We start from the raw sequence: 27,045 nt of genomic DNA, 5'->3' as shown, positions 1-27,045 counted from the left end.
CATATGCTAGAATAATCTGTTATGTCATTGTCAAGAGATATTTCTTATCAAAGTTTGTATTGGTGTCTTGGTTCAAGTATTATATCAGGATTATTTTATTATGGTTATTACCGCAGAAGCAGTTTTATGAATATTTTAAAGGTATATTTCTTTATTTTACTTAAGATAAGAGTTTAATAGTATTCATATTACTAATAACATTTAAGTCATAATTAGTGTAAAAACAACATAAAGTTGAAAAATTGCAATTTCTAATTGAATGCTATTTAGAATAGTAATGTTTTACATAATTGTATAAGTTGTATTGTATAAATGTACTTAATACTTTTTATATTTTTTTAATCATTATTGCATATTCATTATTTAAGAAATAAAATCATTTTGTTCATGTACTTTTGTGTGCCAAATTCAAAAAGGAGGGAGTGGGGTGGGGAAGGGAATAAAAGAGGTGTGGAATTTTAGTCCAGATCTAATAAATGTTTTAATCAGGGATTATCTTTTTCCAGATATTTCCGAAATTCTGGATATTTTTCTCAACTTTTAGTTTTTGCCGGATATCCAAAATGTTTTCCATACATACAAGTTTAGGAATATATTTTTGTAATATATAAGTTTTTAAATCTTTTTCACTCATCACTTATACATAACTAAGAAAATTTTGAAAAAAAATTATAAATAACTCAGCTAAAAGCAAAATTAAGAAGAAAATATATTCTAGATTTTTTCCGGATATTTTACCCAAGAAATTTTCTGGATTTTAAATATATAGCCTGGATTATCTATGCTTTATAAAAAAGTGGGTGGGAATTTTTTACAGAACATGCCTAAAACAATTTAATTGTGGCTTTTGGTCTAATGTGCATTTTTTAACATTTATTATATTTTCAATAAGATTTTTTTTAGTTTTGAGATGTTTTTAGTTGATAACAAGTAAATATTATTAAAAAAAAGGGGGGGGGGTACTCAATAAACTTAGGTGGATAGGAAAGTTTTCCTGAAATCAATAACTGTCTCCTCCCATGTATTAAGCATCTTTTATTATATTAAGCACCTAAATAATCTTAGTACTTAAACATTATCAAACAAAAAAGTTTTTAGCATAATGTAACAATAATAGTGTAATGTAAAATTCTCGCATATGTAAAATGTTATTCACCCAACACTTTATAACAAGGCCTGTTGTCTGATCTGCTTAAGTGGAAGACTGAAGCAGAAAAATGTTTACCCTTTAGAAACATACTCTTCTGTAAGATGTGTATCAAACTAAAATGTTAGTGCTGAGAAATGTTGTGCGAGATGTTTGGCTGTCCTCAAACATGGTGTTTCACATATATGCACATTTCATGAAATATAAATTAAAAAAAAAATGTTGACTTACTACATAGACTTTAAAGATTGTATTTTTTTCCTAGCATTCAATTTAATTGTTATTTTTTTTTTACCCAAAAATTTGTTTTACCCAAAGCAAATTTTATTATTGATTTAAGTTAAATTTTTATAAATTTATTATCTTTTAAAAACTTTCTCACCCACCCTGAGCATATTAAGAACCCAAACCGCCACCACGAACCCACCTCTGTTTATTAATTTTTACTTGTTATCAACAAAGAAGCTGTTAAACTTTAAAAATAAAAAAAAACTTTGAATGGAAACCAGCTTTAGAAATTAGAAATGTTAACTGGAAAAATACTGAAAAAAATAAATCAAGACCCTCCCTTCTATTAGATATGGACAGGAATTTCCACTTGAGAAAGTTAAAAGCAATAAATATTTATGCCTCCTAATCTTTTATAGAATTGTGCTCACTAGGATCTGGTCTGCATTCAATCATATTAAAAAGTTCCTGACAAGATAGAGTTTTAGTAGCAGGAGGCTCAGGGAGTTGTCTTGACATTTTTATATCAGCCTAACAGCTTAAGTTTGTTCATCTTTCAAATCATCTACAAAGAGAGTTTACTGAGAGAATAGAAATTTCTAAAAAACAACAGGTAATATAATGTCTTGCATAGTTTGGTTAAAAGTTTTAATTCTTTTTAATTTTGTATTTAAAATTCTTCAGTAAAGTTCTTCAATCAAGTTGGAAACCATTCTCTGTCTGTATATACTTTACAAGCTCTTTTTTGAAAAAGTTTTAAATTAAAATAAACAAAATTTTTATTACTTCAGGTTAGAATTTTGCATTTCACTCTATCGTCATAGCAGGGAACTTTATATAAATTACATCTGCAACCAGATGTATCATAAAGTTTTCCAATACACTATATGCTGCAATTTGAGGTCTCTTTTGCACTTTTTTCTACTAATAAGTTTCATTGTGTTATATATTTTAACCAGTTTTAAATAAATTGACCCAGTTTTTAATAAGGGCAATTTTAGATTTATATTCAATCAAATTTTTAATGGTTCTTTTTGAATTTTATTGACTATGTCAGTTTTTAATTTTGGACAGAATAAAAGATTTTATAAACGTTTCCATATGTTGGTGAATTATTAATAGAAAAATCCTTATTTGAACCTCCTATGAGTTTCTTAGTAGATTGTTGAGCCATTTATAGCAAATTTTAACCATAGCTATCTTTATTATTATTTAACTGCTTGCTTTATTCACATTTATCTTTTTAACTAGTTTTTCCTGCATTTACAGAAATGTCTAGTTTCTTTTGAATTACAATTTTATTAAACCTTAATGCATAAAGTTGATTCAAAATTGTTTAAAAATTTCAATTAGTTCTTTGTTTGTGTAAAATTCTCAGGTATCTGAAGGGAGAGGTAAATTGATTTCCAAAACAATTAAGAAATTAAATTTTTTTTCTTTCACACAGAAGCTAATCTATTTTTGTTTGATTGTAATGGTAATAAGTATTGGTCATCATTGTTATCAGATAAAAAAGAATAAACAAATAAGAAATCGAAAAAAAGTTTTGAAAATTTCTTTAAAATCTTTAATTGCATGTTGGAATTTCAAAATTGATTGGTGTTTCTCAATCATTAGTTGGATTTATTTTGCAAATATATTCACACATTCCATCTATTGAAAAAAAAGCTGGAAGTGGAAAAATAAAAGGATTTAAGCATAGTTATAAAGCATTTTATAACACCATGTAATGTATATATATCAAGTTAATTAGCATTACATAGCGTTATATAAAAAACAGCATTGACATTATTGCTTTAAAAAGTAATAATAATAAATTTCACGTGAAGGTCAAATGATTAGGAGAGTGTAGAAAAACCAAAGTATAATTTTTATTGCACTACATTTAACTATTAAAACAACATTTTTAGTTGAAATTTTTTTAATAAGGTTAAGCAAGTGAGTAATAGATAACTAGACATTATAAATACTTTAATGTGTGTGTAATTGATTCGTAGAATTTTTTAAAATTCTTAAAATTTTTTTGAAAAACTCGTAAAAGAAAGACAAAGTATTCATTCCAATAAAAGATTTATATTCATTATACAAGTTTACAAGTTACTTTTGAACAAATAATAATCCATTGCAATAAGCTTTGTCAACAAGAGCACAGACCCGAGATGAAAAGTTAGTACACATTTTTGGAGCATGCTTTACAAGTTCATTCATGATTTGACATACTCTTGATTTTAATTGGTCAACATTCTCTGGTTGAAAGGAATCAGCAAACACTTATCTTTTGATTTCAGCATGAAGGAGCTCGATAGGCCGACATTGAGGGACATTGGTGGGGTTGTTTTGTTTCAAAACAAGTGGAATTTGTTTGTTGTTTAAATATATAACTACTTTTGAAGAATAATGTGATGAAGCTTTGTCTGGCCAAAAGATGCAAGCTTTATCAGGGCAGTGCTTCTCAATGTAGAGGATTAGTCTTTGTTGAAGGCATTCAAATTTGTACATCTGGGTATCGATGGCCATTCCCTGGTTTCAGATAAAGTAATCCGAAACACCATGATCACAAAATGTATACCAAACACCTACTTTAAAGGGAAACTTGGTGCGACCTGAGAAGCAAATCTCTTCTGGAGTTGTTGAGGCATCTTTGGCATAAAAAATTTTACTTGAAAACCTGGCCCCATCATTCTGTGTTATATATGTTTCATTATCCATTATGATGATTGGAAGTCCACCTGCTCCCTTTGTTAAATGCTGACAATAAAGTCATTCAAGGGCTTTTCTTATTTCGCCTTTCTTAGCTGGATGGTAAAATGGTGCTGGTTTTCGCTTGTGACAATAAACACCATGTCTGTTCAAAGTATTTAAGACAGTTTTGTGGCAAACATTGTATTTTGGGGCAGCTCTTCTTAAACTTTTGTTTGTTGTGTTGTTAAATTCACATATAAGACCTCCAAGTGCAGCACTAGAGATCTTTCTAACAGCTCCATTGTTTCTGCGACCATCAGTAACACCCACGATCTTCTCTGCTTGTCCGAGAACCTTGTATGCACCAGATTTGCTATAACCTGCATTTTGCAAAGCCTGTAAGCGATCTTTCTTACTCAAGTATTCAGTACTTTTCAAGATATTGCTTGCGATTTAACGAGATGCCATATCAAAACTGTGTTATAAAACAATGTACCCAAATGATACTAAAACAGAAAAATGACAATTACAAGCATGAGTCACCTGTATATCATATAACACAGTTTCTATTTTTAGACATGATTTATTCTAAACATATTTGCATGTTAACAGTATTCTACGAATCAATTACACGCACGATATTAAAATTATAAATAATATATACCAAGTTAAATTATAAACAAAAAAAATTTTTAATACCACTTTAAGACTTATACAGCTAGAGTTTGAAGTAACAGACATGTTTTATAAAACTACAGTTTTATAAAACATGTCTGTTACTTCAAAGTCAAACAACAAAATGATACTGGAGTTATTAAAGGTATTTGCTTTCAAAAGAAAAATTTAAAAACAAATATCAGATTTTTTTTTTTGATAACTTTTTACAAACTAAAAGCTTGAAATTGGTAACTTGAAATTTAGATTTAAAAAGCAAAACTTAAATTTTTTGGCTGCAATATCTTTTGTTAAGGGAAGGGCCAGAGTTGTTAGTCCTTGGCTTTGGCCTGGCCGTAAGGCCAAAAATTGAGGCTTTGGCCTTGGTCTTGGCCTTGAAACTGTTGACCTTGGCCTTAATTGTTTTGGCCTTGGCCTTTAAAAAAATACATATTTTCTTATTGATTTCGTTGAACTCTGCAAATAACCTTGGTCTATTTTTACAAAATGTGGTTTTATTGTCACAGCACTTGCTACTTACAGTTTTGTTAACAATTGGCCTTAACGTTAGGCGAAAATTGAAGTGTTTGGTCTTGAAAAGGTTTGTGTAGGCCTTGGCCTTGAAACTCTTAATCTTGGCGTTGACCTTAAAACTTAATCTTGGCTTTGGCCTTGTACTTGGCCTTGTAACTTATGGCCTTGACCTTGGCCTTGGCCTTACTTATGGCCTTGTTAACAACTCTGGGTAGGGCTGCCATAAGTATCAGACTAACAACCAGGACAAATACCCCCTCCCCACCCCTACCCCTATCCAAAAAAAAAATGTGTAAAAAAACTTAACAATTATTACAATAATTGTTTAGTTTTTTTGAGTTGAACTAAAGGCTCATCTTTAGTTTATCCTAGCCACATTGAGAAATAATTCTTGCGGCCTCTACAAACTCTCCCCTCCTCCCCTTCCCAAAATAAATCTGTTTTTCTGATTAGTAAAGCATAAACTTCCCTTTGCCTTTCAAGCTCAAATAAAAGTCGATTGATTAGATTAACCTCAACAATCATTTTTCCTCCCCCAGTGAAGTCTGATGCCTCAATAGAAATTAATTCGTCATATTGGCATTTGTAAGCTCAGCAGAGCAGTGACGTATATAGGGGGATGATTGAAGAGTCTTGGATCCGTCACAGCTGCAGAGTGTTTGTTGGTGCTCACCAATACACAGTGGTTTGAATTAATCAAAAAGTGGCATTAATTCATGATTTGCGAAAATCTGATATAAAAAGTTCTGATTATGCAAAAATGTTGCAAATAAGTCATATTTTCATGTTCTGAAAGAATTTTTTTTTTAGACCACTTGGCACTTCCCCGCAGATGCTCAAAGTTGCCATTTTTTAAAGAACAATTATTTAGTGAAAAAGCAATAATTTTGAACTTTTATTTTATTTCTTAAACCGCACCTGTGAACTTCCATATATTTTATATATCAATCAAAAGAATACTAAACAGGCTTTTAGAGTTTACTGATAAATATTTTATAAAATAACATTTCATGCCGTAAAAGTGTGACTTTTATTAAGTTCTGTATGTTTCTGTAAAAATCTGAGTATATATGGATAAACTTTGACCCTTCTTCTTTTAATCCAATATAGGTTTTGATGCCACCTCGACCCGCTCAAGAACAATTATTTTCAATTTGAAAATGTTTCTACTTAAATTGATTTTTTTTTTACATAAAACATGACAGTCATTTTTATTCAGTGCTAAAAATGACACTCTAATTTCTTTAACATACATAAAATAAAATTATTAGACTAAAAATATAATCAAAAAAATTGATTTTTTTTTTAAAATATGAAAAAGGTTTTCCCCAAGTAAGGGGACTTGCAGAATAGGAAAAAACATGCAAAATAGAAGCACTGATATCATTTAATAATAATGGTTTTAAATTATTTTAATTAAAAGTCAATTTCGTAGTTACAGAGTATTTTTTTGCTATAGGATAAACTGCTATCGGCTTCTACAGTAGCGTGCAAAAGTAACCAGAGCATAACTTGAGATAACTTTTGAATGAAAAGTCCAATTTCTTTCAAATTTTCACTGAAATGTCAAAAAATTGATTACAAATCTAAAAAAAAATGAATTTTTACTAAATCTAAGCAACCTAATCTTAAAAGTTCATTTAATTAACATTTCTGTGTGCAAACGTATCTGGACAGAAAAAAACAACTTGAATTGCATTTTTTTTTAAACATTTTTTAAATTGAAAATACTTTATTTTAAAGTAAATTGCTTTAGTACTTTGTTAGGAAGCCCTTAGCATTAATTACTGCTTGACAGTGATAAGGAATTGAGTCCACCAGCTTCTTAATCACAATAATTTTGATTTTTTGCCATTCTTGTTTCAGAATATTCAATAAATCACGTTTACTTGTTAGTTTTCGACCTGAAATTTGTCGATCAATGAGCTTACATAGACATTCAATAGAATTAGGGTCAGGACTTTGCTAAGGCTATTCAATTAATTTAATTTCATTGGTTTTGAAAAAATTTTTCGCAAGAGTAGAAGTGTGTTTGGGTCATCGTCCTTCTAAAACATCCTACCTCGAGGCATTTTATCTTTAGCATGTAGTAGCATAACATTCTTAACTATATATTTGTACATATTTTTGTCCATTATGCCATCAATCAAATGGATAGAGCAGATACAATCTCTATTCAAGAAGCCCAGTTCATAACGTTTCGACTTCTGTGCTTTACTGTTGGTAGCTGGTATTTAGGATCGTTTTTATGGCCTTTTGGTCGACAGACATATCTAATATTATCAGACCCAAATAATATAAACTTAAATTCATCACTGAAAAGTACTTTCAATCACTGTTTTCTTGCCCAAATCAAATGTTCATTAGCAAATCTTAAGTGTGCTTTTTCGATTCTTTATATAAATAAAAAGTTTCTTTGTAGGACATCTTCCAAGTAGATTTACAGACCTCAAAAGACATTTGATTGTATCAACACCACATTTTTCATTATAAAGTTCTTTAATTTCAGCATTTACCAAGACAGCATTTTGCGTGGAACATTTCTCGGGGCTTGAGGATAGATATTTCAGCAGGATAATTACTCAAAAGACACTTCAACCCTTATAAAAGACTTTTTCAAAAACAAAAAAATTCAAATAATGGAATTGATATAGCAAAGTCCTGACCTTAATTCTATTGAACATCTATGGAAACACATAGATTGACGAATTTCAGGTTGAAAATCAGTAAGTAAATTTAATTTATTGAATATTCTGAAACAAGAATGGCAAAAAATCAAAATTATTGTGATTATGAAGCTGGTGGACTCAATTCCTTGACACTGTCAAGCAGTAATTAATGCTAAGGGCTTCCCAACAAAGTACTAAAGCAATTTACTTTAAAATAAAGTATTTTCAATTTAAAAAATGTTAAAAAAAAATGTAATTCAAGTTGTTTTTTTCTGTCCGGATACTTTTGCACGCTGAAATTTTAATTAAATGAACTTTTAAGATTAGATTGCTTAGATTTAGTAAAAATTCATTTGTTTTTAGATTTGTAATCAATTTTTTGACATTTCAGTGAAAATTTGAAAGAAATTGGACTTTTCATTCAAAAGTTATCTCAAGTTATGCTCTTGTCTGGTTACTTTTGCATGCTACTGTATATCAGCACAATCTAACTGTTGATAAACATTAATTAGTTCAGGTAAAACCTCTTCATTAACATTCTTACTTCTTGAAATAATTTTTCGAAATAATACTGGAAATATAAGGATCTGATTTTTCTATACCTCGAAAAAAAACATAAGTTAAGTTGTTAATTCTTGAGGTTTTTCTTACATGATCCATACAATCTTTTCTATGACATTTGTGAAGATTTTCTCCAACATTTTCGCCAAAAGTTCCAACTGGCGATATTAATTCAACCATGATTTGAGCTCCATGAACTAACACTTTATGAACACAAGTAGGAATTTTTTACCATGAATATTTCTCATTGATAATTAAAACTGTTTGTAGACAATAATTTTCAAATTTGATTGAATCAATTGGGTTTTGACAAAACAAACATATTAATATTGTTCTTAAATGGACAATAAAATTTATATCTATATCCAAAATTTCTGATAACAATATTGGATCAGAAAAAGCTCACCTTGCAGTATTGCCATTATTGGATGAACCAGTGCCACCTGGATGAGGTTTGTCTATGTGTAAATTTAATTATTCCCAAAATCTTTTTTTGTATAAGACTTTTTCGAGCTTTTACATAACCTTTATTTATTTTTCCTTCTGCCTACCATTGCTTAATATCCAATTTGTACGACAAATGAAAGAGATATTCCATGAAACGGATCCAGCAATAAAGTGGACTTATTCCAAAGATTAAAAATGCTTTCTCGGTGTTAAATAATTTGTTTGTGTAGTTTTCAATGTGACTCATTTCAGTAGGTGTTGCTTTACAAAGCGGACACAATTGATAAGACAGTGTTTCACTGATATAAAATAAAGAGCTTTTGATATTAAGAACTTTTTCATTTGGTAGCCATATTGTAATATCAGAAAGTTCATTTATTTGTCATTCAACAAAAAATTCTGTTCCGAGAATAAGTTCTTTACTTTCTTTATCATACTTTAAGATCATTGGTCTGCAAAATCTAACAGAGTTAGGAGTTGGGATTGCCCAAAACACATCTCAGTCATATGTTTGAAGTCTTAAGGGTACAATGGTAATAGAAAAAAGTGAATCGTCTGATGAAATTTTAAATAACTCATTGAACTTTTGATTGAATTGAGAAAAATTACCGGCTCCATCAAATCCCTAATTTACAACAAAAATCAACTTAATTGAATCCTTTTCTTTATTAGTAATTTTAGATATGATTTGTGCCTCTTGTAATTCTACTATTCTTTGAACAGTACGTATTAGAAGATTTTGGAATGGCACATTTGCCTCCTTGTCAGAGATGTGCATATTATTTGGTCTACATTTTTTTTTAGATTTCAGAATATTGCTGTGAAGTGGATAAATATCTGCACCTCACTCTTTACTTTCCAATCTTATCGCCATGTACTGAGGTTTAGTAAAACCATAATTTAATAGAAAAGCAAGACCCTCTTCTGTAGACATTTTTTGTATTTTTTTGTCAATGTTTTTATTGATATCATATGCCAATTGTTGATCTTGTAGAAAAAACATGATAATTTTTGCTAAGTTCTTATTACCTATTTGTTTGGCTGTGTATCTTGCTGTTTTAAGTATATACTTTGTATTATATTCAGCTTTTTCAGACAAATTAGAAGTTGCTATTCTTTTAGTTCGTTTTCCTTTGTCTTTAAAAGGTAATGTATGCCGCCCTTTCTTTAATTCTGGCGTTTCTAATACGTTTGAGAGTTTCCACTTCTTTAAATTCAAAATTAAATTCATGTTCTAACCAGGAAATTGACTTTCTATGAAATTTATACTTGGAGTTTTGAACATCCTTCATTTTTTGTTTGTACTGTTAATAATTCTTTTTTTAATTCTTTTTCTTGAGCACCTTCAATTTTCATAACATTCTTCTTTTCCAAAAATTTTAAACATTCTAACATTTTAATAACATCATCAGTCACAAAAGAAATAAAATCTTTATTCTTTAACTTCATTTAAGACAATCTGTACTTTATTATCTATATACACAATTTTAAATCGACAAAAAGATTTTTTGTAAATTCTTTCAACTTGCGAAAGCTTTTGAGGTTATATTAATTTAAAGGAAGTATTTTGAGGTTATATTAATAGTAGGTCTTATAGTTACCACAAATATATCTTTTTATGACCGTAGTATGCAATTTGATTGAAAATGACAGTCATATTTTATGTAAAAAAAAAAAAAAAATCAATTTAAGTAGAAACATTTTAAAATTAAAAATAGTTGTTCTTGGGAGGGTCTGGGCGACATCAAAACCTATATCGGATTAAAAGAAGAAGGGTCAAAATTTATCCATGCGTATTCAGATTTTTACAGAAACATACAGAATTTAATTAATTATAATTATTATAATTAATTTAAAGTCACATTCAAACATGCTATTATTTCCTAGTCTAAAAAGTTATCTTTCTTTGCATTTTTACGGCTTGAAATGTAATTTTATAAAATATTTAACAATAAACTCTGAAAACCTGTTTAATATTCTTCAGATTGATATATAATAGATGGAAGTCCACAGGTGCGGTTTAAGAAATAAAATAAAAGTTTGAAAATCATTGCTTTTTCACTAAACAATTGTTCTTTAAAAAATGGCAACTCTGAGCATCTGCGGAGAAGCGCCAAGTGGTCTAAAAAAAATTTCTTTCAGAACATGAAAATATGACTAATTTGCAACAATCTTGCATAATCAGAACTTTTTGTATCGGGTTTTCGCAAATCTTGAATTAATGCTACTTTTTGATTATTTCAAACCACTGTGCAATAGCATAAGTTCTTTTCAAGTTTGACAAAAATTGATTGAATATTTTCGAACGAAAAAAGAAAGAAAGCTATACAGCTCATTCCACTTTAAAAAAACCTCAACTGCTTGAATCATTTTATTTGCTTTGTTGAATCTTTTTGTATTTGTGTTTCAGATTAAAACAGCCACACTAAGCTGATCTTTTTTCCGTTTAAAGTTTAACAGTGAAATTTGTAAAGTTAAACCCAAAATAAATTGATTCCTTTCCGGCTTGCCTCTTCGAATGCCATGGCACCGCAGCGGCTGCCTAGGATGGACATGTGTAAAGATGGGCCTGAATGTACTGTCAGAATATGCTTGTTTTATAATACTTATAATGCCTTATAATAACGATTATAATAAAAGCTATAATGACTGATCGTGTTAAGAGGAAGCTGATCAAGGCTGTCCAGGGCCGAATTTCTTGGAATCCAGTTAAGTCAATAAGAACAAGACTAAAGAGCTCTCAGTGAGTGTGCACACCATCAGAAACCTAGTCAGAAAGGATTGTAAAGCATATTCAAGAGACAGGATTAAGAAACACCTGGTTTCCCCAATTGTCAAAGAAAAAAAATTGAAAGATCATAGAAACTTCTGAGCCTCTGATGTTTGGCGTGGTTTCATCTGATGGTCTCAAATTGCCTCCGGTTTTCATCAAATCTAGTCAGAAAGGTGACACCAATGAGTACATTCGAATCCTGAATATATATATATATATATATATATATATATATATATATATATATATATATATATATATATATATATATATATATATATATAATAATTTCGTAGTTTAAAATAAACAACGTTAAAAATACAGAGAAGATAATTGGTTGAAAGTTAGTTTACCTCAAATCAGTTGAAAATGAAAATCTATAAAATAGGTCGAAAAATAAATCGGTCAAAAACAAAAACGCCATAAATCAGTTGAAAATAAAAGACTATAATCGGTTGAAAACAAATTAGGCCTCAGTAGATTAACTGAAAATTAGTTCCATTTTTTAGTAAATGTTCTTTTTGAAGAACAACTTAGGAGGTCGAGATTTTTATAGGTCTAACTATCTGACACATATTTGTATATATAAATATATATATATATATATATATATATATATATATATATATATATATATATATATATATATATATATATGTATATATATATATATATATATATATATATATATATATATATATGTATTAGGGTGATTCATATTTGACGAATTTTTGAAAATCAAGTTGATCCTACCTGGAATGGTTGACCACCAGTATAAAAATAATTTTAAGCCCACAAATTTTAATGTCATGTGACTTTAGAGGTCCCCGCCAGTCAAATTTGTGTATAAAAACATAGCAAACTTCAGGGGTCTGGCGGGGACCTTTAAAATCAACACGGAAAGCCAACTTTTCTTTTATATGGTATATTTTGGACTACATATTTATAATAGGGTAGGACCAAAAAGAAATATGGTGGTATTTATTCCACATAATGTGGAGAAAGTGGCGAAAAACCCGTTTTTTTTTCATAAAATAACGCATTACTATCTATAACTGACGCTGGTTTATTCTTCATATTTAAGCCAAATTTTGAAAAATAATTTTAGAACTAAGCATTAACAATGTTTATATAGAAAGGGCATGTCAATAGCTACCCGCCCCCTTCACCCTATTACTGGAGATTCATACCCCCTCTATCCCTTCTTTGTTGAAAAGGGGGAGGTCAAAGTTATTTAAATTTTATTATAAATCATATTATTTAAAATTACTTTATTTTCTTCTGCAAAAAAAAACATCGTTTGTCAATTAAATTTTTTTTTTTTTTTATATTAAAATCATATGTAAATATAATATAATATATTGCAATGCATAAATATAGTATATAAATTATGTTATTTTTTTCTCTGCTTTCCTATAGCTTCATGTGCTAGCTGCAACTGTTCCTTGATTTCTGACCCACGGAAGTGATCTCGTCTTTGCTGCACAGCTAGTATAAGTTCTTGACGATCATCCTCATTGTGAACATTGTTCACAAACTCTAATACAAGTTTTAAAGCCTTTTCAGAACAATCGTTCACTACTTCAAGTTTACTTACAAAATTGGAGAATGTTTTGAACGGGTCAGCATAGCACCACATAGGAGAAGGACAGTTTAACCAAAGTTTGTCCTCCATTTTTGTCAGGTTTAATAAACTGAAGATGAACCAAGAGTTCTCTCCAATTAATGGAGCAAGTCCTGGTGGCACTTCTTGTTTAAATTTTAACTCATTTATCAAGTTTGACTTCTCTGAATGCTGAAAATGATCAGGAACTGGTTTGGAGAGTAATGTTTTTGCGATGTTTTCCACATCAAGAAGGGTAGGGTCTAGGAGAGCAAGTGGAACCAAAGTTTCATCTAAGTACCAGGTGTTTCTCTTCATTGACATCATTGTACTTTCAATTCCGTTTAGAACTTTCTTGGAATCAGAGTCGCGTTTCTCTACATATCCTTTGTACTGTACTGATAGGCTTTTACATCCTGAAATGGTGCCGCTGAGGGCAATGAGGTTCTCAGAAACCAGACAGAAATTGAGATAAGTTCTACCATTGTCTTCGACTCTTTATTTTGGGCAGCAGTTAAATCATAGGGCAGATGTGTACTCAATTTCTGAATCTTCAAGTAGTAAATGGCTTTTGACATGAACCTAGCATGAGAAACACAGCCTGAAGCTTGAACATTGGAAAATATTTTAGGATACAGATACATCTAATAAAATTCTAATAAAATAGATTACTGTCTTTGACTGAACCTATCATTGGTTCCTGAATGTCTTCCAGTATTTGAAGCAGTTGTGTCAAAACATAGTCCCTTTACATCGTCACATATTCCATAATCTTCCAGTACAAAGCTTCATACTGATCAGCTCCAGTCTCAAGCTCCATTGCTGGAATTCTAAGAAGCTTAATGTCTCCATCAATATTGGCTGAAACAGCAAACCTGTCTCTTTTTTCTTTTTTCCATATAGTTATATCTTCCATAATTTTTCCATCAAAGTGAGCTATTATGGGGAAAAGTGCTTTCTCAGCAGCTTTTTTAACCCCTATTTTGATCTTTGCATCATTTTGCTGGATGGTTTTCTTTTGTGCCCGCCAAACAGTAGATTGAGACAGTAAAAAGTCTTCAACATTTCCACCTAAACTAACAACCAAATCTGTACACACATGCAGCAAATCTCTGGAGGAAATATTTTTGGAAACTGAAGTCATAGCAATATCTTACAAAATCTGAGTCTATGCTGGTATTTATATCACTGGTTTCTGATGAAAACTGAAGCTCTGAAGTAAAATCATCTCTCTGAAAAAAATGTTCAACACTGTGTACTAACTGTGGATGTTTCAATCTTCTCTGTTCTCTCTTCCTAATTCTCCGGTTATAAAGTTTGTCTTTTTTACCCAGAGTCATTTTACGACTGGTCTTTTGATCTCTCAAAAATTTCATATTGGTACAATACGATTCCTTATTAGGACAAGTCTTCTTTTGAATCTTAGATATTTGGTTTAGCAATCCAGAAAACCTTCTTTCCTTTTTTTTTGAAATCTTGTCTAGCTTTTCCTGCTTCTTTTGAGTTCTTACACTTACTTTTCTTTAAATTCTCCCAGCTGTTGATCAGATCAGTGATATGCTTACTTTAATAATATATATAACAGGTTTAGAAAGTATTATATTATCCAAATTTTGTGGTGTGTTTATGGTAACTTGTCCCTTTAATATGAATTAAATCTTGTTTGGCCTACCTTATAAATGGGTCAGTGAGTATCCCATCCTTGTATCCTCTGTCTATCCATGGTTTCTTAACTGCGAACATAATGCAGTTTTCAGGACAATTACCAAGACCAGAACACTTTGCTGTTTGACGAACAATGGTACAAGCAATCAGCTTTTTTGTTGGAGTTATTTTGTCTCTAGATCGTCAAACTGAAAGTAGAGAATAATGTCTGTATTTGTTGAAAACGTTATTTCTGTAAGATTTTCTTTAAGATCCTCTTCTTCAAAAAGATATGTTTTAAGTCTTGTCGATCTTAGCATCTTGGTTTCTAAATAGTAATTTGATTAAAGAAAACAATTGATATTCATTCTTTGTTTAAGTCACATGTATTTTACAATAATAATTTTGTATATAACCACAGATAGTAGACCTTTTATAGATTGTTATGGATACACCACATACACACACAGAATGTAAAATTACAACAATATGTCTTCCGCAAATACGACAATATGTTAGTTTATAAAATCACGGAAACAAAAAAATATTCCAAAATATTCAGGAATCAAAATGTTCATAATTTAATGTTTATATTGTCTTTTTTTCTAAAGAAAATAAAGTAATTTTAAATATTATAATTTATAATATCATATTATTTAAAAAATCATATTATAAAATCCCCCCTCCCCCTCCAACATAGAAGGGATAGAGGGGGTATAAGTCTCCAATAATAGGGTGAAGGGGGGCAGGTAGCTATTGACATGCCCCTTCTATATAAACATTGTTAATGCTTAGTTCTAATATTATTTTTCAAAATTTGGCTTAAATATGAAGAATAAACCAGCGTCAGTTATATATAGTAATGCGTCATTTTATGAAAAAAAACAGGTTTTTCGCCACTTTCTCAACATCATGTGGAATAAATATCACCATATTTCTTTTTTGGTCCTACCCTATTATAAATATGTAGTCCAAAATATACCATATAAAAGAAAAGTTGGCTTTCCGTGTTGATTTTAAAGGTCCCCGCCAGACCCCTGACGTTTGCTATGTTTTTATACACAAATTTGACTGGCGGGGACCTCTACAGTCACGTGACATTAAAATTTGTGGGCTTAAAAAATATATATATATATGTATATATGTATATATATATATATATATATATATATATATATATATATATATATATATATATATATATATATATATATATATATATATATATATATATATATGTATATATATATATATATAGAGAGAGAGAGAGAGAGGTAGGTAGGTAGGTAGGTAGGTAGGTAGGTAGGTAGGTAGGTAGGTAGGTAGGCAGGTAACTAGCTAGATAGATATATCATTTGATTGATGCAATTAGTCTATTAGATTTTAGACAAGTGTCTACAAATAATTCATTAGATATACAGTGGGTTTGCAAATTATTAGGGACACTTTACTTTTTAAGTAAGTTCAAAGTATAAACTTCTTTAATGAATAAACACATCTTGTAGTTATTTTTTATTGTTTTTATTGTTAGAGAGCTTTATTTAGAATATAAAACAACATAATTACTTGTTCATAGCTATTTATTTTTTTATAAAAAGTTTTAACATAACAAATAAGTTAATAATCTTAATATTTTGTAATGCCACCATTTGCTACAATAATGGCTTTCAGACATTGGGGCATGCTTTCTATGCAGTCTTTTGCATTGTGTTGGAGACTGGGGTTGCTATGCCACTCTCTTTCAAGAGTTTCTATAAATTGCTGCTTGGTAGTGATTATTTCTTTGGCATTTTCCTGTTTTGTGAACTCCCATAGATTTTCTATGGGATTCATATCAGGTGAATTCCCTGGCCATGGCAAAACACACACTTTTTTTTCAGTTAGGAATGCTGTAACACTTCTAGCTTTATGACACGGTGCTGAGTCATGCATGAACATATACTCTTCATTACCAGAGGACCATTCTTGGACCTGGGACAGGAGCCTATTTTCCAGTGCTCGACTGTATTGGTCCTGCCTTATGGTCTCTTCCACAATCTAAAGGCAGCCCATACCCTTGGCTGTGATCACAGATCACACCATTACACTCACTGGATATTTAACCTTTTCCTAAAAGCAGTCCTGGTGGAATTCTTCTCCTGGGCGTCGTCGAACAAATGAGCTTTTGTCTATCAAAATTTGATTCGTCCGAGAAGCAGACCTGTAAAACATTTCAAAGATATTTTAAATTATTAACCTTAAATTTTTCTGGTTTCTTACAATATTATAAACTATATTTACTCTAGTCCAGCCTTCAATAGTCATATGCTGGTAATTTATAGCCTATTCCTGTCGCTTTTTTTCATGGCGTCAGTTAAATGTGGTGTTTTGGTTGGACAATGACCCATTAAATTCTTTTCAGCCAACCTTCTCTGAACCATCCTTTTGAAGATGTTAATTCCTTCATTGTTTATAATTGTAGCTAGTTCAACCACACTTTTTTTTTTGTTTTTAAGGCAGATGTCTCTAGTTTTACGGTCACAACCTGGAGTACTGATCCTTTTTTTACACTTTTGCTGACACGGTTCCAGAGGCACATTTGTACCAATTTTTCTTTTAATTTCACTCACTTCTGACTTTGAAACACTTGCAATTGCTGCTATCTCTCTTTGAAAATGTGTAGAATGAAGAAGTAAGGTTTTTACTTCCCTACTTTTTCTTGGGATTAAGTCTGGAGACTTGCCCATACTAAAAAAATCAATGAGAGGTAAGAATGGTTACAAGTCAGGATTTATGCATTAAAATTAGCAAAAATAATAAATTATTAACTATAACTAATTGAACTATTAACCAATACTTAGGTTTCAATAGTTCTCGAAAAAAACTCGAAAAACTTGCAAAAGGTTTTTCCAAAAATAAATAATGGAAATCAATTTTGAACTTACTCCAACCACACTTTTCAACAATTGACAGCTAATGGAGTAATAACCTAATTTTTTGACAGATAGGGTGGACTGACGCAATTCCCACAGTTTAAAAACAATCAAGTTATATTAGTAACTAAAATACACAAAAAAAATTATTTTAAAACAATTTATTTGCTCGCAAAAATATTTAAACTTAAAAATTACTTAAAAAGTAAAGTGTCCCTAATAATTTGGCAACCTACTGTAGACTACTATAATTACTTTTTTATTAATAGTCTTTTTATCATAAATATATTTTCGGGGATTTAGAATGTTAAAGTTTTTGAAATCAACAACGATTTAATAGCAGAGTTAAATAATTCAAATGATTGCACCCTTCCTTATGGTGCTGTAATTGGTATAGTAAAGTCTGAAGGTAAAACAATTCGTGGGTGTTACAATGCTGGTGTTGATGGTGTTGTACAAAATATATTTCTTAAAGAACATAAGACAGAATGGAATTCTTTTACAAAAGAATGGTAACTAGCATAACTATTTGTTATTTTTTGTTTGTAATTTTGTGCTAATTATTTTATGTGGTATGTAATAATAATAAAAAGTTTAACAAATTTAAATAACTTACATTAATTTAAATAAGTTATTATTTAAATTAATGTAAGTTAATAAGTAATTATTTAAATTGAACATGTTGGTTTTTTTTAACACAAACAAAATCTTTTTTTTCCTGACATAATTCTTGAAAACTCATCATTTCGATAAAGGTTAATTACTAACTGGTTTGTTTCTGGGGAAAGAGGGTTATCAATTTTTTTAATGGCAATATTAGAATCCCTTTTTAAGCTCATTTTTAACATGTCTTGAAGTTCGAACAAGATACTTAGACATTTGATATCTTTTTACGTATAGCTCATGATATTTCTTTAACATATTGATAGGAATGGTGTTGTTTGTTTCTGCTGTTAAAGAAGCTTCAACAATATTATGTGCTAATGAAACCATTTTTGCAACTCTGTCTATAGTGTTGCCAAACTTTTATTTTTCTACCGGTATTTTGTAGTGTTTCGGAACACATTTCAATTTGACTGGTGAAGTCCCAAACAATTCTTTAGAGGTATCAGACATAACCTTTTTCTCACTTCTTGATCCCATCCCTCCTGTGAACTAAAATCTTCATCAGTTTCTACTGCTTTTTTGTAACATGCTGAATTTCCAACCTGGCATTACATTATTTTTTTATCAAAACTTTGCCAAGTCTAGAGAAATCTTTACATTACCTAAAAACACAAATTTGAATTAGTTTTAAAATTAACTTGAAATTTTTTCATTAAAATTTCTTTTAATTATTATATTAACTATAATAAATTTTAGATTATCTTTTAAAGCACTTTTTTTACTTTCCTTGTGTGTTCCAAAAGGTTTACAACACTTTGTAATTTTTTTTTTTTAATATTTTCATAGAATTGTTCATGATAACAGCATACAATTTTGATTGAACTAAATTTTTCTTTTAAATTTGCTCGCCACATTTCTTCTCGCTGTTCAAGACAAGACAAATCTTTGCTTGAACAAAGCCTTGTTTTCTAGAAAATCCAGTTTAGTTTATAGTTTTTTCAATGTCACTTTTCGCCATATTTATTATATTTATTGTAATATCACTAGCAAAAAGAACAACTAAAGAATAAAATTCTTCATATGCTATATGATCTTTAAAGATAACCTTAACTCAAACTTTCAAAACTTTTCAAAAACTTTCAGTGTTTATTCCAAAAATATTCTAAAGTATTAAGCATTTAACAATTTAAAACAGATGAATTCAAATGGAACAAAACAATTAACCACTCAGCGTAGTTAAGGCAATTTATAAATTATTTGAATTCTTCTATTTGGAATTAGCATGGTTTTATCAGTGTATTATGTCCAAACAATTAGATAGTATATTTTTTTTTGCTTCAGGTTTTTTTAATATTTAAAGAAACTTTTCTTTTTTTATATATAATTTTCAAAACCTTTTTACTACCCGTAATAGTGAATCCAAAGAACACCATTTTGGAGTCTTCAGATCAATTCCGCTCATCAGGGTTAGCATGAATTTAGTATTTTTTATATGTATATATATACATATATATATATATATATATATATATATATATATATATATATATATATATATATATATATATATATATATATGTGTGTGTGTATATATATATATATATATATATATATATATATATATATATATATATATATATATATATATATATATATATATATATATATATATATATATATATATATATATATATATATATATATATATATATATATACACATATATATAAAAAGTTTCACTGGGACTCCCAATCAATTCGGATTTAAGAAAAACCATAGCACTTTTATGCCAGTTCTTATTTTAAAAGATATTTTAAATTTTTACCTATCACATGGCTCAAATATGCATGTGGGATTTATTGACATTAGTAAAGCCTTTCATCAAGTTTGCTTTGATACACTATTTAAGAAACTAATCTAAAATTATCTCTGGTGTAACTTTACGCTTACTCATTGTCTGGTATGTTGGTCAAACAGCTCAGATCCTTTGGGGTGGAATATTATCCAAAACATTTAATATCAGTAATGGAGTGCGACAAAGGAGGTGTACTGTCTCCTCTTCTATTTAATATATATATTAACGATCTTAGTGTTTTACTCAATAAAACTACCGTAGGCTGTTGCTTGGGTCCTTCTCTTGTTAACCATCTTCTTTATGCTGATAATATTGTCCTGTGCGTACCCTCAGCCAAAGGTCTCCAGATCTTACTTGATTTATGCTTCAGTTATGATGTGAAACATGATATAGTTTATAACAATATTAAGTCTCAAATAATGTTTTTTGAAATTTATAAACCCCTTATAAATAGCCCTCGTTTCACATTATCTGGCATGGTTCTCACATACACTAGTCAATATAAATACCTGGGTCACTTGATCTCAAACGATATGTAGGATGACAAAGATATTTTAAAACACGTGCGCTCTATGTATGCTAAAGCGAACCTCATCCATAGAAAGTTCAGCTCTACACAAATACAAACAAAGATCATGTTATTTAATGCCTTTTGCAGCCCAATCTATGAATGTCAGCTATGGTATCTTTTGAGAAAAGACTCATTTCATCGCCTATGTGTTGCATATAATAATGCACTTTGCTTGATATTAAACAAGCCACCACGGAACAGTTCAAGTGAATTATTTGTGAAACATGGTGCCCATTCACTTAATGTTGTTATTTACAAGCAACAATACTCCTCACTGTTACTGCTGCAGAATAGTGAGAACCTCGTCATAAAAGCTTTTGTTAACTCAGACAGGTTCTTACAGTCTCCACTGATTTTTAAATGGAGAGCTGAGTTATATTTATAACACTTTAATTTCTTATCTTTATTTTTTATTTTTTATTTTTTTCTTGGGTTTTGTTTATATTCAAGTGAGTTAGTCTTTGTTTTATTCTAATCCACTTTATTTTACCCATTGTATATTATTATATTGGGCCTTGAGCCTGTCAATAAATTTTGATTGATTGATTGATTGATATATATATATATATATATATATATATATATATATATATATATATATATATATATATATATATATATATATATATATATATATATATATATATATATATATATATATATATATATATATATATATATATATATATATATATATTAGGATTGTTCAGGGAAAAAATAATTTAAATTGAATTGAAAAAACCTTCTAAATTTGAAGCAAATATGTTTAAACTAACTCCAAAAAAATTTAAACACTATTGAATCACTCTTTCCTTGCCCTCAAAGGAAATATTTGGGAAAAAAAGAACCACAAAATGACTAAAAACGACTTCTTTTAAAAGTCTTGAGGGCAATATTGACATAAATATTCTTAATAATTTTTTTTCTAGAGCATAAATAAATATCTGAATTTTTGATTAAAATGGTATGGTTTTTTTCTTTCCTAAAAATAGTATAATTTAAATTTTAAATCAGCTGAAATTTGGTTAATACGCTGTGCTATTTTGCTTTTAAAGCCTTTACAAAAATTAAATTCAAACATTTTAATTTAAATTCATGCTAAGGTACAATAAAGTAAATATTCAAAATCATTAAAATTACTCATTTTATGTTTAATATTTATTTTGAATAAAATTTATATTGATTAATGTTATCATGACAATATTACAAGTTTTATAAAGGACCATATATATTACACCATATATATTACACCATATATATTAGTGTATGAAATATATTTAAGATATTTCATGTTATTTATACTATTTACAATATAAAAAATATATTGTATAAATTAATTTAACATATATTATATATTAAGCAGTGTAATGTTGCCTTGATAAACTTTACAAATATTAAATTCAAAGTTGGTTATTTAGATTTAATTATTAATAATGATTAATAATAATAAATTATAATAAAAATGTAAAAGGAGGCTTGTCTAAATTGGGAAAAAAATGTGAACTGTAATGTAATAAAACAATTATTATTAAAGCAATAAACCAGCAATTTTAGGTAATAAAAAAATTATTAAAGCAATAAACCAGCAATTTTAGGTAATAAAAAGAGATAAATAGGTCTAATCTAAATTATTTCAATAAAAAATATTTTGTATTTAGAGACTCGACTTCTGGCTGGAATGGATTTTTACAACATCAGATCTAAACTGCCTACAACCACTAAAAAGATTCTTTTAATTGTTTGTCTTTGGTGAAATAGGCAACAATTAAGTTATATTTATATTTTGGCGAAGTTAAAAAAACTCTGGATAAGTTAGGATTTGATGTTGTCAGTGACATCATGGCCTATTTAAATTACCCAGCCTATGTTACATTTGCCATAAAATAAAGAGGCCAGTTTTTTACGGCTTATGTTTAAAAGTTCTTAGTTATGATTTGTGTTTGCACTAAAAATGTGTTATTCTTATTTTGTTAAAATGGTTAAATAATAGTTGGATTTTCTTTGAATACTTTGCATTATTTCATGCTGAATTTAATAATTAAAATTAACAGGAATGAAGAAATACCTTTTTACAAGGAATATTTATTGGGTTTTTGTCTTTTATTTAATTTTTTCACTTGATTTTTGCTTACTAAATATTTAATTTCCTTTTGCAAATTGTTATAAAAAATATTTTTTAGCAATACAAGATCTATATTTGATTTCCAACTCTTGGTGAACTTTTGGTCTTGATTTCCAACTCTTGGTGAACTTTTGGTCTTGATTTCCAACTCTTGGTGAACTCTTGGTCTTGATTTCCAACTCTTGGTGATTCTTGTAAAATCAACACTGCTATAATAAGTGTTTAAAAATTTTTCTGAAAAACTTTGAATTAAAAAAGAATAACTGCAATGTTTGATTAGAATAGGAGAAATATTATCTAGAATACTAAAAAGATGACAAATAAAATCAGACAGGTTGACTTGAATTTCTCCTGTGAATAAAATACTATTACTTATACTAAGTACTTATTATTAACAAGAATACATTTTTGATCACAAGTTTAACATCCAAATCTTTTATTTTATTTTTTTAACAATGAAACTTGCTATAGTGCCATCAACTTCTATGCTATACTATTTATAAACTAGGATTATCAAATGTCCGATAAATATTTTCCTCCCAGAAAATAATACCGTCATTAAGCAGACTTCTGCCAAAATCTTTTTATCTATTCACTATTGCATATCTTTGTCTTTTCGCTTTTGCATATTTCTAAAAGACATAACAAAAAATCACTGCTCATTTATTTATACTTACTAAAATGTAGATTCAAAGGATCCTTTTGTAAACTGGATAGAAATATGTAGCTCCAAAGGATCCCTAAACATAGTGACTAAATTTCAATACAATTTGCAATTGAGTGTGGATTTGTTATAAATTTTTACAGCAGCATTGGTGAGTTTCTGCTTTGAGTTAAAAGTGATAAATAATATAATGATAAATACAAAGTTACAAACCTTTGACTTTATTTTCAATGGAGAGTTTTAAGTAATCTTAGCAAAATGTAAGATTATGTTTAGTAGCATGTTGATTTATAGCTATCTGAAAGTATATTTCAGTATTCTGTGTTATTGGAACAAACTGAAGCAGGAAATCAGTCAACAAAAAATTCAGCATGAAATAATGCAAAGTATTCAAAGAAAATTCAACTATTATTTAACCATTTTAATAAAATAAGAATGAAACATTTATAGTACAAAAATGACTCATAACAAAAACTCAAGCTTTTATACATAAGTTGTCAAAAAACTGCCCTTATAATTTTTTTTACAGAAAATGCAACAAATCAATTTGTTGATTCAGTGCAATTTAAGTAGGCCATGGTGACACTCAACTAAAAAGCGTTCTCACAAAACAAGGCAAACATTTTGGTTATTAAGGTATGAAGAAAAATGAAAAAATTGTTCTGCTAAATTTTAGCAAATCAAAAAAACTTTAAAAATTACTTTATAAAAGTCTTTTGGGTTTTAATTTTTGAGTCTAGTGGCTATAACACAAAAAAACAATCTAACAGTACACTAACAGCAGAAATTCCAATAGATATCTTTGCTAGGAATGTTATGTTAAGTGCTAGCTATGTTAAGTGATGTTATGCAGAAAGTAGCAAGTTCTATTCTAACTGAAGCTTCTGTTGATCTTAAAAATATAAATTGCAATAAATCTGACTGAATATGTTAAAGATGAAAACAAGGCGAAGAAAGACATCAGTAAAGAGATAGAAAAAAACACCAATATTGCAAAAAGACCCGCTAAGCTTAAACTCTTTGGTAGATTAGTTTTCTTACCTTATGCTTATCTTTAGTGGTTTAACAAAAGAAAGGATAAAATACTGGTTTTTTCTTCCACACCAGTACTGGCATACTCAATCTTTGTCAAAGTTTTTGGGAATATGCTAATAGCCTTTTAGTTTTAAATAACCATATGGGAGAGCTGTCGATATGATGCAGCAATATGTTGGTTGTTACAACAACAAAATGAAAGACTAAACAGACTGCTTTTTTTTTTGCTGAAAAAGTTTGTTCTACTTTCAGGATTTCTGAAAGTAGAACAAACTTTGTCAGCAGCTCCACCAGTCTAAGATAAAAAATATACATATATATATATATATATATATATATGTTATCCAAAAATAAAATAAAAATAATTTTATTTTTATTTTATTTTTGGATATATATATATATATATATATATATATATATATATATATATATATATATATATATATATATATATAACGTGGTTTCTCGTTTTTCTGAAATTTGCCGACTGCCTAGTCGACTTAGCCGACTGTGTGCTTAAATTTGCCGACTGACTTGTCTAAAAGGGTCAAATTTTCCAACTAAATGAACAAAATAACCATTGATGGGGGATGGGGGTGTCACACCCCCATCGCGCTAGCCTTAAATATATATATATTTATATATATTTATATATTTATCTTTATATGTGATATATATTTCTTTGTTTGTTATTCCAGGATAGATAAAGTACGTATATTATCAACAAAACAACATGTTGAACCATTTTCTTTGGTTGATAAATCTGATGTTAAAGTCCATGTATGTGATGTATTAAAAGCTGAAAATTTAAAACTTTCTACAATTTACGATATATATGAACCTAGTCCATCTTCAATTACACAAGGAGTTATTGACTTTGTTGCTGGAGATAGAGTGAGAGGTATGGAGACTGTGGAAGAAATGCTTCTTATTGGGACAAAACTTGTTGGAGTTGGACAAATAGTGTTAGTTGATGGTAAACATATATCACTTAAATGTCCTTCGCAACCTGGTTTAAGATATATTTTATCTTCAGACTCTATCAGTGATCTTATTGAGGCTGAAAAGCATGCGGGGAGTATTTATAAAGGTTTTTCTATATTTTTTGCTCTGATAAGCATTACTTTTATGTCGTATTGGTTATATAAATGGTACAGGTTGTACAAAACTGAAAACAGCTATAACTCATTAATGTATGAAAATACTGTTGAAAACGCATGCTCTGTTTGTTTGTATCAACCGCGCAGTGTGGTGATTTTACCCTGTGGGCATGTTTGTTCCTGTAAGTCATGCACTGAACGATTGTCATTATGCCCAATCTGCAGAACAATTATAGAAAGATATGTTCCCATATTTAATAGTTAATAAACCAACTAAATACCTTTTTTCTTTTCTTTTACAAATATTAAAAAAAACTGATAGTATAGGGAGCATCTATAAAGTATGCAGACTGGGGAGAGTTAGACAAAAGCGTGCAGATGTGTACAAAGGATGGGGGTGTTTAAAACAGTCAGTACGTACGCGGTTTGATTAATTAAAAATTATTTTTATTTCCTCCTAATAATATCAGTTACTCTTCTAATTTAGTAAAAAAAAAAACCAAAAAGTTTTGCTTTTAATTTTATTGATAATTTGAAAATTTTTTCTCTCGATTTTCTTTATATAAAATAGAAATTAATAGTTTTACAGCGTGCGGACTTTATGGATGCTTCTTTATTGGATTCAAACTGATAAATAGATTTTAGGTTTATGTTTTTGTAATTTGTATTTAAATAATAAAATAAACATCTGTTGAGACATTTTAACTTATTTATAATATTCTATTAATTCTTTGATATAATGATATTAAAAAAAAATCTAAAAAAACAAAACTAACATTACCCAACCTTATAAATCTTTTTATAAAGATTTTTCCGGTATAAATAAAAATATTCATTATTGTTATTATTACTAATACTTATTTGTTATTGTTGTTGTTGCAGTTATTATTATTTTTATATTATCATTATTACATTGTACTCCCGATATCACGAACCTCCAATGAACAAGAAAGTAGTTTTAGTTAGCGAATGTTCTAGTTATCAGGGCATTCTCAAACACGAACTTTTGCCGATAAGTAGAAACAACACATTATAAATTAAAAAATGTCACTCTGTCTTAGTTTTGAAGAAACGTCTCTATCGAATATAATTAAGACTGCATTGAGCTTTTGTTAAAAATCTTCACTACTAAGACTGAAGGGCATATAGTCATACAAAACTTGCAGTGCCTCCCGTATATCAGTAACTTTTGGGCAAACCGGATACATCGTATTACCATCATTATCTCCTTCGTCATC

General features: G+C 29.0%; 1 protein-coding gene across 1 annotated transcript; it reads left to right on the top strand.

The window, feature by feature from the left end:
• LOC105845598 (mitochondrial ubiquitin ligase activator of nfkb 1) lies at window positions 1-26,088 on the top strand. Its single transcript, XM_065807677.1, has 3 exons — window positions 1-141; window positions 18,158-18,366; window positions 25,406-26,088. Exons 1-3 carry the CDS (start codon window positions 22-24, stop codon window positions 26,070-26,072), a joined length of 996 nt encoding a protein of 331 aa, XP_065663749.1. The 5' UTR covers window positions 1-21; the 3' UTR covers window positions 26,073-26,088.
• The last annotated feature ends 957 nt before the right edge of the window (window positions 26,089-27,045 follow it).

The sequence above is a fragment of the Hydra vulgaris genome, chromosome 10 (genome assembly GCF_038396675.1).
Source record: "Hydra vulgaris chromosome 10, alternate assembly HydraT2T_AEP".
NCBI lineage: Eukaryota > Metazoa > Cnidaria > Hydrozoa > Anthoathecata > Hydridae > Hydra > Hydra vulgaris.
This window is presented reverse-complemented; position numbering and strand designations above follow the sequence as displayed.